General features: G+C 59.3%; 5 protein-coding genes and 2 non-coding genes across 7 annotated transcripts; 3 read left to right on the top strand and 4 right to left on the bottom strand.

The window, feature by feature from the left end:
• Positions 1–603: 603 nt before the first annotated feature.
• On the bottom strand, positions 604–694 carry PAN0_t001d0003. The gene is given in 2 exon segments: positions 604–639; positions 659–694. It is a non-coding gene; the product is annotated as a tRNA-Trp (tRNA).
• A 281-nt stretch (positions 695–975) lies between these two features.
• Positions 976–1,782, top strand: PAN0_001c0317 (uncharacterized protein; the record flags this gene model as incomplete). The annotated part of the gene is made up of 1 exon (XM_014803935.1): positions 976–1,782. One exon carries the CDS (start codon positions 976–978, stop codon positions 1,780–1,782), a length of 807 nt encoding a protein of 268 aa, XP_014659421.1.
• A 141-nt stretch (positions 1,783–1,923) lies between these two features.
• PAN0_001d0318 (DUF985 domain protein) lies at positions 1,924–2,643 on the bottom strand (the record flags this gene model as incomplete). The annotated part of the gene is made up of 1 exon (XM_014803936.1): positions 1,924–2,643. One exon carries the CDS (start codon positions 2,641–2,643, stop codon positions 1,924–1,926), a length of 720 nt encoding a protein of 239 aa, XP_014659422.1.
• A 664-nt stretch (positions 2,644–3,307) lies between these two features.
• On the top strand, positions 3,308–5,854 carry PAN0_001c0319 (uncharacterized protein; the record flags this gene model as incomplete). Its single annotated transcript, XM_014803937.1, has 1 exon — positions 3,308–5,854. The coding sequence occupies one exon, from the start codon at positions 3,308–3,310 to the stop codon at positions 5,852–5,854; it is 2,547 nt and encodes an 848-aa protein (XP_014659423.1).
• A 150-nt stretch (positions 5,855–6,004) lies between these two features.
• On the bottom strand, positions 6,005–8,179 carry PAN0_001d0320 (uncharacterized protein; the record flags this gene model as incomplete). The annotated part of the gene is made up of 1 exon (XM_014803938.1): positions 6,005–8,179. One exon carries the CDS (start codon positions 8,177–8,179, stop codon positions 6,005–6,007), a length of 2,175 nt encoding a protein of 724 aa, XP_014659424.1.
• Positions 8,180–9,522: 1,343 nt separating this feature from the next.
• PAN0_t001c0004 lies at positions 9,523–9,617 on the top strand. Its single transcript is given in 2 exon segments — positions 9,523–9,559; positions 9,578–9,617. It is a non-coding gene; the product is annotated as a tRNA-Leu (tRNA).
• A 136-nt stretch (positions 9,618–9,753) lies between these two features.
• PAN0_001d0321 (uncharacterized protein) lies at positions 9,754–11,190 on the bottom strand (the record flags this gene model as incomplete). The annotated part of the gene is made up of 1 exon (XM_014803939.1): positions 9,754–11,190. One exon carries the CDS (start codon positions 11,188–11,190, stop codon positions 9,754–9,756), a length of 1,437 nt encoding a protein of 478 aa, XP_014659425.1.
• Positions 11,191–12,341: the final 1,151 nt, after the last annotated feature.

Below are 12,341 nucleotides of genomic sequence, written 5' to 3' on the forward strand. Positions count from 1 at the left end.
GACAGAGGTCGATTCGGATAGGAGGCCGAGACCGTGCCCTCCAGGTGCGCGATGACCGAAATCCAGACACCCAGCCGAGGAACCGCTGCGCAACCTCCACATTCCCACAGACGCCGTGAAATGCACGGGCAGGTCTCTCCGCCAATTCTCGCCTGTGCGCACGCGCGGCTGTGCAGCCGCGATAAGTGAGAGCTGCCTTACCCGATGTGACGAAATCTAGCATAGGATGGCGTAGAATCCGACACGCTATCTAGCTCACATCGGTTCGTCAAACAGGACCTAAGTTATCGAACCAGATGGATGCGACTTGCGTCAAAGCGAGGTCAACGTGCCGAACCGCATTCGCGATGGACGCCTTTCGATTGCAGCCTGCCGCAGCCATCAAGTCGCCGTGGGTTTCAGGTGTCGTTGCTCGTCTCAGAAAGGTAGATCATCATTATTTTCACAGAACAAGAGTCAAGTCATCATCTGGACGTCTTCCGACCCACTACCGCCTCTCGAATCTGTACCATTTCCTAGGCTGAAAGTATGCACTGCGCTTCTAGATTGAAGACATGGAAAGCGAGAAAAAAAAAGAAAAAAAAAAAAAGAAAAAGGAAGGTATGACCCCAACCCGATTTGAACGGATGACCTTCGGAAATTTCCTGTAATAGAGCGACTGGAAGCCGACGCTCTACCGCTGAGCTATAGGGCCACGGTACGACAGAGGGTGAGCACAATGCGCATATATACTGTAAGACATGGAAACATTGAGGAATTCGGGAATCGGAAGAGGACCTCTTTGGAAAAAGTCACCGTTCGAGAAGGTTGAGCTTAGGGTGCAGAGCTCGAACAGCCACTTCGTCTGTTGCCAACCCTCTGAAGCACACCAACGCGGGACAGATCACGAACAGCACTCGCAGCTACGGCGGTGACGATTGAGGAGAGGACCACAGCAAGTAGCAGGATCAGCAGAACCGAAGATCGATTGAAAAGATGGCTTCGGCGCCACGGGTCATCTTCCGAGGCCCGCCGGGCATGAGGAAGGCGATTTACTATTTCATCGGATCGGTCTTCACCGGAGCTGGATCCTACCAGGGCTATCTGTTGACGCAGCATCTCAGCTGGCCTCTGTTCTCGCGCGACGTGGAAAACACCAAGCTGGCGCCGCCGATGCTCAGATATGCGACCGGCGGCGGTATCGGCCTCACGGCCGGGGCGCTCGGAATGTTCTTCTTCTGGACGCCTACGAGGCTCGCCACGCGCGTCACGCTGTATCCTGCGATCCGCCAGGTCGGTATTCGCACCGCCGCCAGGCCGTTTCACAGCTTCTTGCCCACCTCGATGCGTTCAAAGAAAAGCGCCCCGCTCAACCCCAAGGATCCTTGCGAACGGCTTCACACCCTCAGTGCCCTCTATCGCCGAGACAGGACCTCGGCGGTGGAGATTGAACAGTACGCTCAAGGCAAGGGCATCCGCGTCGTCTCTGCGACTTCGGGTAAGCGACAAAAGGTGCCCTCGTCCATCTTGCTCGGCGAGGATGCGTCGTTCGGATACCAGCTCGAGGCGTCCCCGACACCGATGTTCGATACCAAGGCGAAAAACCTGTACAGGCAGTACTGGTCGCGCTTCCGGCTCGGCCTTCGAGGCGATACCGACTGGTCCAAGGTTGCTGGAGGCCATGCTCTCAGCGATGCGGAACTCACTGCGCGACAGCAACTCCATCCCAAGGATCCGTGGTTCCTCGACCGTCGCAACTTCGATAGACTCTTCCCCGTGCGCAGCTACAAATCCGAAAAGTAAGCATGCTTGCATGCGTTTCGATCGGTCTCGCCCAACATAGCCTTGGCACAATCGTCGATCATATGTATTGTATCCTATCATCACTCATGCCCATGTCATTGCGTCTGATCCGGGTGTGTGTTGCAGGTGAGAGTGTACATCTCATAGCTCCTTGACGTACGGCTTGTACTTGGCGAACAGCTCTTCGGCACGCGGGCTGTCGGCAACGAGCTCGCGCAGCTTGGCGTGGTTCAGATAGGTATGTTCGTCCCAGTGGAAGCCTGGCGTGACGACCTCGGAGATGAGGGCACCCACTCTTGTGGGATCGGCTGTGCCATCGTGCGCTGCAGCACGGTCGGCTTCTGGGATCTCGCTGACCTTCCACCAGCCGCCTTCGACGAGAAGTTGTCGCACCTCGCCATTGGCGATGTCATCGCCCATGATCACGGTCTTCGTGAGCGGATCGCCGTTCTCATCCACAAGCCCTTCGCCCAGGGGTGCTTTTGCCGAAATCAAGGTGTACTTGGTGCGACCGGCATGGTGGAGGTGCATCGTGGACGACTTGTTGAGATGCAACACGCCCACATCGCTCGACCACGACTTGAACGGATCGATCTCGCTACCGGCTGTACTAGCTGTAAGTGCGATCGTTGGCTTGTCGGGACAGCCAGCAGTCTTGTGGCAGAGCAAGTAGTAGATGCACGTCCCAATGCTGCGTTCCTCGTTGTTCGCGAAAGGCGAGCGGATCATCTGGGTTGGAACCCAGGTGACAGCATAGTAACCGCTTTCGGGATGCGGCTCGAGCTTGTAGTGCCGAATCAGCTCCTCGTTCGTCTGCGGATAATGATATAGCTGGTTCATGGTGGCGAGCCTCGATGACATCGTCGCAAGAAACGAGGGCGGCTGCAATGCGAGGAAGGTCTTCTTCGTGTTGGCATTTTCGGCTTTCTTCCGAAGCCGAGCGTACTGTAATTCAGCAGCGACGGCGCAATCCGCACTCAATCCAACACCAAGCTCAGTCACCGCGCTTCTCTCTACTCAGGCCTTGCTTTTGCACTGCACTGCTCTTGCCCAGCCAAGCTCGTGATGGAAGCGTGTCGGCTCACCCGACCTCGCCGAAGTGCCCTTCCGAGCGTGCTGTTCGGCATGCCGCTCGAATGGCCCCAAATCAAACATTCAAAAGAAAAGGGCGTGGGCCACGGCGCCGGAGGGAAAATGTGGAGGCGCAATGGCTCGAAGCTTATTCGCGCGATGCATTCCTGCTGTTGGATGGCCCTGTGCTTTGCGCAGCTCAGGTCCGGTCAGGTCAGGTCAGCCTCCGCGTGTCGGAAGGCCAATCAAGCCACCAGACTCAGCTCCATAAATGCCCTTTCTTCTCAACGACTGCAGACGTCCCGGCTTCGACCCTTCCTCATCAGGCTCTCAGCCTTTCCTGGTCTCAGCTTCTGTACTGCTTGACGCCGTCCTCTGCATGCTAATCGTGGACGTTACCTCATCTCTCCGGATCAATCAGATCCTCTAGCTCACGAGGCTTTCCGGGCGATCCATGGCGGCCAGTCGTCAAGACGCAGCCGCATCGGCTTCGCTGGGCACCCTTGCTCAGTACGTCCAGCATCCGGCGGTACGCTGGCTAGCGCTCGTAGGTCTCGGCACAGGCTCCGTCCTCGTCGCCACCCAGCTTTTCTCTCGGTCTCCTACTCAGGACAAGCCTCCGCAAGATGCAGATTCAAGACAGCGCGAGTCCTCCCCACCACCGGCCTCGACTAGCTCCGGCAAGTCAAGGCGCGACCGCTTCAAAGACGATGTAGAGCCGCTCGCCATCTTCTGGGACGTCGACAACTGCGCTCCGCCCACTGGTTCGTCGGGTCGATCCGTCGCCCTTGCTGTCCGTACCGCCATGCAGAACCTCGAGATCGGCCCCATCGTCAGCTTCAAAGCCTACCTCGAGCTATCGTCAGAAACACAGGCTCCCAACGCTGCACAGGTCCAGCTCCGAAGCGAGTTACAGGGCTGCGGCGTCAGTCTCATCGACACGCCAAAGAGCGGCAGGAAGGATGTCGCGGACAAGATGATGATCACCGATCTGCTCGCCTACGCCATCGACCAACCCGCCCCCGCTACGGTCGTCCTCATTTCGGGAGACCGTGACTTTGCGTACCCGCTTGGCGTCCTCCGCAACCGTGGATACAACGTCGTTCTCGTCACCCCACCCATCGGTGCCGTTCCGATCTTGGAAGCTTCCGCCAACATCGTCATGTCCTGGCGTCAGGATGTTCTTGGCGTACAAACRAACAAGGATGGCAAACCCTACATCAATTACACCAACAATGGTCCTCACACGCCCTCCAAGCAAGCAAACAGCGGCACTGGTGCAAATTCCAGCTCTCAGACGCACGCCAATGGTTCATTGTCACACGGCAAACCGCCCGGTGCCTTGAAGCACCAAGATCGACGCCCGTCCAACCGCACATTACAGCTTTTCGACCCTCTCATCCGACTGTTGGAGCAGATGAAGAAGGAGGGCAATCCGAAACCCCTGCGCTCCATGGTTGCGACGCGCTTGGTCAGCATGGACCGCGGCATCTTTGTGCGAGCCGGCGCGGCAAAGTGGGGCGAATACGCGGCGGTCGCAGAAGCCGCCGGCATCGTGACACTCGGCTCCTCCGGCCAGGCTGGCTACGAATGGGTGGCTCTACAGGACACGGCTCGTGCCGCTGCGACTTCGCTCCCCATGATGCAAAGCACTTCTTCGGGGTCGGCTGGTGCAACGCCAAGTCGGCAGAGACCAACCCTGTACTCGACACCCTCTAGCTCTACTTCCGATATCCCTCCCAGGGCCAAGCCATTTCTGCCGCTGATCGAGATCTGCAAGGAGCAGAAGGCGCAGGGCAACTCGAAGCCGCTGTGCTCGTTCGTCGGTATGCAGCTCTCCTCCATGGCGCGCCAGGGAATCGTAGACGCCTACTCTCTGGCCGGTGTTCCGGGCTGGAGAGAGTACATTGCTGCAGCCGAAAAGGCAGGCGTCGCTCGTCCTGCCACGTCGGACCAGGAGGGCGTGCTCGTCGTCGAGCTCAACCCCAGATATTTCAGTGTGCAAACGGGCCAGATCATGCCGGGTGCCGCCCGCATTCCGGACACCGCTGTCACACCCAGTCCCTCCGTCGACAAAAAGATGTCGGCGGTGAAACGCAGTATCATGAACCTTGCACCATCCAAGTCGACGTCCAAAGCGGACTCTCCGCTCAAGGGCGCCGGCCGCCCGAAACGCAAGGCCATCATGAACGGACACGAGATCCCGCTCATCTTTGCGCCTCTGGCTAATCTGCTGCACGAGCAGATGACTGAGGGGCGCAACTACTCGACCGACTACTTCTGCCATTCGATCGTCGGCACGCAGCGCACCTCTGTGGTGGTGCCTGGTCTGCGTGCCAAGACGGCGGAAGAGTTCCAGGACTACCTCGAGGCCGCGGTGGCTGCCAAGATCGTCACCACCGAGTCTGGTTTCAAGCCGGGCGTGCGACACGTGCGGCTGCACCCGCGGTTGGTCAAGCCTGGTTCCCAGACGCAGGTCACGGATGGCGAGACCGACGAGACCGACGAAGACGACTCACGCGATCGCATCAAGGTCAAGCTGTTTGCAGTCGGCAAGAATAAAGACAAGACGGCGGGCACGAGCGACAGCGACGAGCCGCGGCCTGCACACGAGCTCGACGCCATCCGCAAGGAGACCAGCCAGGTGCTGGCGTCGCTGCAGCGCTCCACATCATCCGAGGGCGCCACTGCTTCCGGACCCGTCCCCGCTGACGACGCCACGCGCTTCCGCCCGCTCCTCGATAGCCTCGCCGCGCTCGCCCCCTCGTCATCATCCGGCGTCTCCAAGACCAAGCTCTCGAGCGAACTCGGAAAGCGCATCCCAGCTTCCACGGGCCTCGGCGCCTTTTACCAGTCGCTCGGATCGACCGGATTCACCGACTACCTCCAGCAAGCCATGCAGAAACGCCTGGTCGTCATCGCTGATGCGGACGCCAACGTCATCCCGCACACAGGCTCTCTCATCGGCCTCTCGGACTACCATGTAGCCATTGCCAATTAGGCGCGCCTGGCTCGCACAAGACAACAACAACACCTTGGCATGGATCATCACTTGCACACAGCGGTCCGATTCGCACTGTAAAACCATAGGCACCATTACAGCATGCAGGCATTGAAGTGAATTCAGCATACCAATGATCAGCGAACGATGTCACGACATGTACGGGAGGCCGCCCTCGTCGTCAGAGTCCTGGTCGTCGTCGTAGATGTTGGAGACGACCTTTTTGCGTTCGTCGAGGAGCTGGGCGTCGAGCGTTCTGAAGCGCGCGGCCGACTCCTTTGGGTCGACGTATCTGGGCGCGCTGGCGTTCGAGTTGAGCGAGTTCGGGGTGGCGGCGTTGTCGCGGGCGAGCGCGGCCGAGATGTGCGCGACGTCGTCCTGCGAGTAGAGCCGCGAGGCGTGGGCGTAGGGATCGAAGAGCGACGTCGAGATGGGTGCGGGTGGTGGAATGCGCATGGTCGACAGGTCTTGTTCCGGGATGCGCTCAGGAGGCGCGAACGAACTTGCAGGAGCCATGCCAGTGAGGTCGCGCGATCGCGTCGGTCCGCCAGCGGTGTACGTCGACGAGGGCGAGAGCGGGAGTCCGGCGATGGCAGCCATGGAATCGCGCGACGCAGGATGCTGGCGCGACCAGCCGGCATCCTGCACATGCTGCTGCGAGTATTCTGCAGGTGCAACAAGCTCCTTGGGGGGCGTGGTCGGGCCCAATGGCGGGTTGCGGAAGGGATCACGCTGCGAACTGCCAGAGTCGGAGCGATCCCGATTCCACGCCTGCTTCATCCCGATAGCGCCCATCCCCGCTCCCACACCTGCACCGACGCCTACGCCGACGCCGACGCCGGGTCCCATTGAGGCTGGAGGATACCCGTTGAATGCGGCCTGGCCTGGCATCATGGCGCGGTTGATCGGCATCGGCGGCGGGAAGAGCGCATCGTCCGGCACAACCGAATGCACACTGGGAGCGCCCTTGAGTCCTGTGATGCCGCCCGAGCCGCCGATTGAGTCGCTGCCGCGGTGCAGACTCACAGAACTCGAATGCCCAACCGAGCTCGCTCCATCGTTGATGCGCGCCAGGATGGCCCTCCGGTCGCCATCTACCTGTGCCATGTCTTGGTTGTCGGCAAGACCAACAGGCCGCGCTGACCAGCGCCAGGGCGAAGCACGGCCGGTGACGAACGGAGAAATGCCACCCTGCTGGTCCGTGGACGCGCCGATCCGCGCGCCATCCGCACCACGACTGCTATATCCGTAGCGGTCGGCCGAGCGGCCGGATCCAAAGCCACCGAAGAATGATCGCTTCTCGTTGTTGGCGTAGACGCCGTACTCGTCTGGGCCTTTGCTGTTCCGCTGTCTTCGGTAGAAGAAGATCACCAGGCCGACGATGGCGAAAGCACCAAGAACGCCGCCCACAGCGCCGCCGATGACGCCGCTTGAGCTGCTCGACTTGGCAGCAGCCGCATCTGTCTTTGCAGCAGCCGTAGGTGTTGGAGCTGCCTTGGCATTCGTGGCCGTCGCGCTAGCCGCCACGCGCGAGGTGGCCATGCGCGAGGCGGTGGACGAGGTGGGAGACACTGGCGAGGCGGTGCTCGAGGCTGCCGGGAGGCCTGCGACGGCCTCTTTTTGGGCCGAGCCGATGCATGACGCGGCTCTGCCGCGACCAACTGTGTATGCTGAGCCGCCTACGCCGCCAGTGCCCGAGGTGCCGGCGTCGAATGAGGCGATGGCAAAGTTGGTGCCGCGAGGGTAGTTGACGGTCCAGTCGACGCTGCTATGTCTCTGATCGTTGATGCGCAGCAGGGTGGGAACGTCGTTCTCGGGCAGGATGAGCAGCTCGACAGGCATCTTGAGGCCGAGATTGCCGCGGTCTTCTTGAACCGTGATGCGCCAGTCATCGCACTGCTTTGGACTGGAAGATGGAGGATACCAGATAAAGTCGAGATGTTCGGCAGGCGCAGAGCAGGAGCCTGCTTTTGAAAGCGTCGAGAGGGCAGAGGTACCGCTGACGCGACCTGTGCTGTCCGACACAGCGACAATGACCTGAGAAACGGCGGCGGTGTAGCCGGGAACGTCCCACTTCCAGTGCCAAGAGTTGCCGGACATGTAGTTGGCGGGTATTGACACAGAGACTGGCACGTGTCCGAGAGGGGCAACGGTAACTGTCCACGGCGCCGTTCCTGCCGAGGCGTCCCAGGTGACGGTCATCGGCTGACATGTTGTGGGGTTGTTGGAGAGTGACACTCGCAACGGTGCGGCCAGCGCGTCAGATGTTGCAAGAGTGAGGAGCATAACGGCCAGTGCGGCTGACGAACGCAAGAAGCCAACCATGGTGAATCGAGGTCGAGGTATGTCGAACTGAAGATCCTGGATGCGACGAAGGGAGAGTAGTGTCGAGGCGTGTTCCTGAAGCGCCCAGGCAGAAGTCGAAGAGGTAGCCGGGCAGAGAAGGGTATCAGGGGTTCGTAGAGTGAAGAATGAACGTTTTCCAATGAGGAGCTGGGTCGCAGTTGCGTAGGGTATAGGCTGAAACTCGGAGCGGGTCCGGGACTGGAATCTGGATGGGGTGGTGGATGGTGATGTGATTCAATGAGAGATAGGTGATGTCGCCAGGACAAAGAGGCGCATCTTCTGCGCCGTGGAGTGGAATGAGATAGGTGACGGAGCGGGTGATGGTAAAGAGGAAGGAGAAGACGTCAAGTGCCGACCCACGGACGGCAGGTTGAGCTCGGCGGGCTTTGCGGCGGCTGTCTGGATGGGAAAGGGGGAACCGGCTGGCCGGCCTGTAAAAATCTCTTTCGGCTAGGCGCTCGGAAGAGAGGGCAGCGAGGGATGCTACAGTACTGACGCTTGTCTGCCTCGGCAGCTGCAGGGTTGGCAACGCGGCGGTGGCGTGGTTGGCGCGTCCTGGAGCTGCATGCCAAGCGTCTAAAAGATCGTCAAAGTGCTCACGGCTGGCAGGGACCTGCGCACGCCAAGTTAGCCGAGCCACTCGCTGCACGGTTCTTTGCACCTGCAACTCGCCTAGCGCTGCTCAGCGCAGGTCCAAGCTCGAGCATGCGACATCTTCGGATCAGCAAACGAGGCTCGACACTCGGGCTCGGCCAAGTCGTGTGCGTGTGTGTTGTGACACGCCTGTCGGAGCCACCGAGCTTCGGAAGCTCTCTTCGCGCGGGTGAAATAGCCTCGTATCAGGGTTTGCGGTTTCAGTGTCGAGAAGCTGGGCACGCAGCTCGACGGCTGGACGCGAGCGCGTCGAGTGTCGAGCTGCGGGGCATCAAAATGTGCGCTGCTCCGGCGCCTTTCCCCCTTCCTTTGAGCCGACTCGTTGGCAGCCGTTCATGCACGTTTCTGCAGATCGCTTCGTTAGCGCGTCCAGTGCCAGGCTCCACTGGCTGATCTGCCGCCTCGGTTGCCTCGGTTGCTTCCGTTGCTCACAGCTGCATTTCAGCCAAGGCCCTTTGCCTTCGCGCTGGCAGCTGCGTTCGCCCCCCATCGCAGCCATACAACGAATTGCCTCGCCACGAAGACCGGCACTGGAACGCACTGGAAAGCTCGCCATTCGACCTTTTCGGCTGGTGACCAATGCCTTGCTGTTTCCGTTTAGGCTTGCAGCTCGAGGAATCTTGCTTTAATCATCTATATTGACAATGTAGTACCTCGGATGTTATGTTGGCAAGATGGCCGAGTGGTTAAGGCGCAACGTTCAGGATTCTCTGAGATTTCAAACCGTTGTCTTCGGGCGTGGGTTCGAATCCCACTCTTGTCACCAATTCGTTTTTTTTTTTGCCTCATACGGACGACCCCTTGTTTTTACGAACATCTTTGGTCAAGATCGCTTCAAGCCTCGCTAGATTTGGGAATACAGTGTGATACGTTACATTCTGCCATCGCTCCTTCATTGCTTAGACAACATGGGTGCGTGCAAAGCGAGAGGCTACAGGAAGCGCGACGGGCTCGGTGACTCCCGAGACCTGGTGGTACGCAGGAAGCGGAGGGACTGGAGGCGCGGTGTTGGCATCATCAATATACTCGATCACGATGTCAGAATCTGCGTTGGGAATACTTCGACGCATTTGCGATGAAGCGCGTCGTCGAGCCGCAAGTGCCGATGCCGTCCCTGCACTCAGTCGATGACGAGCGCCATTGACGAATGCCAAGCTCCGGCGTTTTGCGCTTTTGAGCTTGATGGCCGTCTTGGAGCTCTGACCCGTGCTCCTGGCTGGAGGGGGATGAGCTCGCTCATCGCTTGAACCAGCGAGGTTGCCCGCGCGCCTCTGCTTGGCTCGCTCGCGGGCCCGCGCCGCTTCTCGCGAGGTATAACCACCGATGCGAACCTGCGTGCTGCTGGCAATGCTGGCTGCACTGAACGACTGTTCGCTAAATCGGCTGTCTCGTCTCGTGTCACTGGTAGTCTGGGACTGCGACCTGCTATGTCCATGTTCTCGACTGCGCTCGTGCACGATTCCTGTGCCAACGTCCCACACAAAGTCGCGAGTGATCGAGGAGTTGTCTGCCTGAAGCGTCGACATGTCCACGGCGACACTCGAAGTCTTGCGCCGATGCTCCGCACGACGTGCTCGGTCCGTCAGCACATCGCGATGCGACTTGGCTTCCAGCGATGGGAACGATTCGTGGATCGACACTGGCGCCACCCGTCTCTTTCCCTGTCCTCCTTTCCGGCTGAAGAGATTTCGAAAGGTCATCGAAGCCTCTGAACCGGTGTGCGTGACGCCTCCGACCTTCAACTCTTTAAGCGCAGATCGAGAGGCGAAGCTGTGCCCTGACTCCTTGCCGAACTCGCTACGCCTTTGTGAGAAGCAGCTTCGGGCGTCTTTGAGCGAGCTCGAGTGAAACGCGATGCCGAGGCAGAGATAGCACATGCCAATGACGAAAAGCATCCAGCTCACCACCAGAGGGAACTCGTCGAGGTAGTGGCTGAGCAGCGAAGTGGCCACCACGATCTGCACACTTCCGAGTGCAGCGAGTCCGCGCTCGCGGCTGAGTACGGGGAACCACAGCTGTGCGGCTCGCTCGAGCTTTGAAATGCTGAGCCAGCTCAGCTCGGCCAGGAGGAGCGCCACAGTGCCGATGAGCAGGAGCGAGCGATGCACTTCGACCCAAAAGATGCCCCAAGTCTGCATGGGGATAGAGGTGCCCGGAACATATGCGCAATCGTCTGCTTGTGCCTCGTCCATGTTCGCCGGATCGTGGTAGTCGCGAATGTCCTCCACGAGACCCATGATGAGCGTGGTGAAGACGAGGATGATCACAACGAGTGAAAGGAGTCGAAGCGCATTGAGACCGATGAAGAGGACGATGGGCAGCTTCGGCTTGGTCATCTTGGCAGTCTGATGATGCAGACCAGCTGGTGTGGCGGCCTGAGTATGGTTCCCTATCTCGTACAAGGACGTGTCTGTCAAAGACTGCTACTCGCTATGTGTTTGGCGCCGTGAGTTGCTTGTGGTTGATGAATAGGTGGAGACGAGCATTGTGATTCTCGTGTGCCTGGCTCAGCAAGCGTACTTATATGCCTTCCTCCATCCAAGCGTTATTCAGGCCTTAAGCTCCAGTTCAGGAACAAAGGGCGAGAGTCCCTTTGTCAATTCGATGATAGCCATCGTCGCGCTCAGCCTTGGATGAAGTTGTGCAAAGGGAGTTGGTGAATCGAACAAAGGGACCGTCGCGGCCCTTTGTGCTTTTGCTCATGCAGCCGGTCGCGTCGATATTTAACGACGTGCTGTGCAGCCACTCAGGCCTGCCACGCTTACACGCCGAAAGACGTCATGGCAAAGAAGCGGTATCCAACTCGGCGCTCAATGCTGCCACTATAGAGTGAGCTCGGATCTTTGGACGTCTGCCAAGTCCATCGTCCCTCATTCTGGCGCGTATGTCAAGTCCATGTTGAAGGCGTTTGCCGTGGCTCTGGACCTTGCCCCCGATGAGATCGGGATGATCTCCGGATTGAATCGGGCAAGGCTGCCCATCCGCACCGACGATTCTGCATGAAAGCGTGGTCCTGAACAGTGCGATCGGTTCGCCTTGCCCGCTTCCCGTCGATCCCGAGCCCGCGATGCGATCGTGAGGCTGGCGCGAGAGGTCGCCACCACTTTCTCACCCCTCTTCTCGCCACCTTCCTTGTCGCCACTTTTTTCCCCTGCATATTGATTGGGCGCAGCGGTCGAATATGAAGGTGGATTGTCTGACTACGGCGAAGTCGGAGGCGAGTTGGGTGTCTGAGGTGTGAAGCGGTTCGAGTCGTTTCGAACCTGCAGCTGTATGCATTAGATCTACCGAGAGAGCCTATCGCGTCGAGCAACGCGCGACTCTGCAAACTCTGTCGCAGCGCGCTTTGACAGGGTCCAGCGCCGCATGAAAGTGAGTCCATCCTGACCACATGCTGCAAACAAATTGTGGTCGGTGTGCAACAAGTTGTGGGAACCACTTGGGACAGCGGCACGGTGGCCGCTCGCGCCTGTCTTCCCGAGTCAGG

This window comes from Moesziomyces antarcticus, assembly GCF_000747765.1.
Source record: "Moesziomyces antarcticus DNA, scaffold: scaffold_v10001, strain JCM 10317, whole genome shotgun sequence".
NCBI classification, from domain to species: Eukaryota; Fungi; Basidiomycota; class Ustilaginomycetes; order Ustilaginales; family Ustilaginaceae; genus Moesziomyces; species Moesziomyces antarcticus.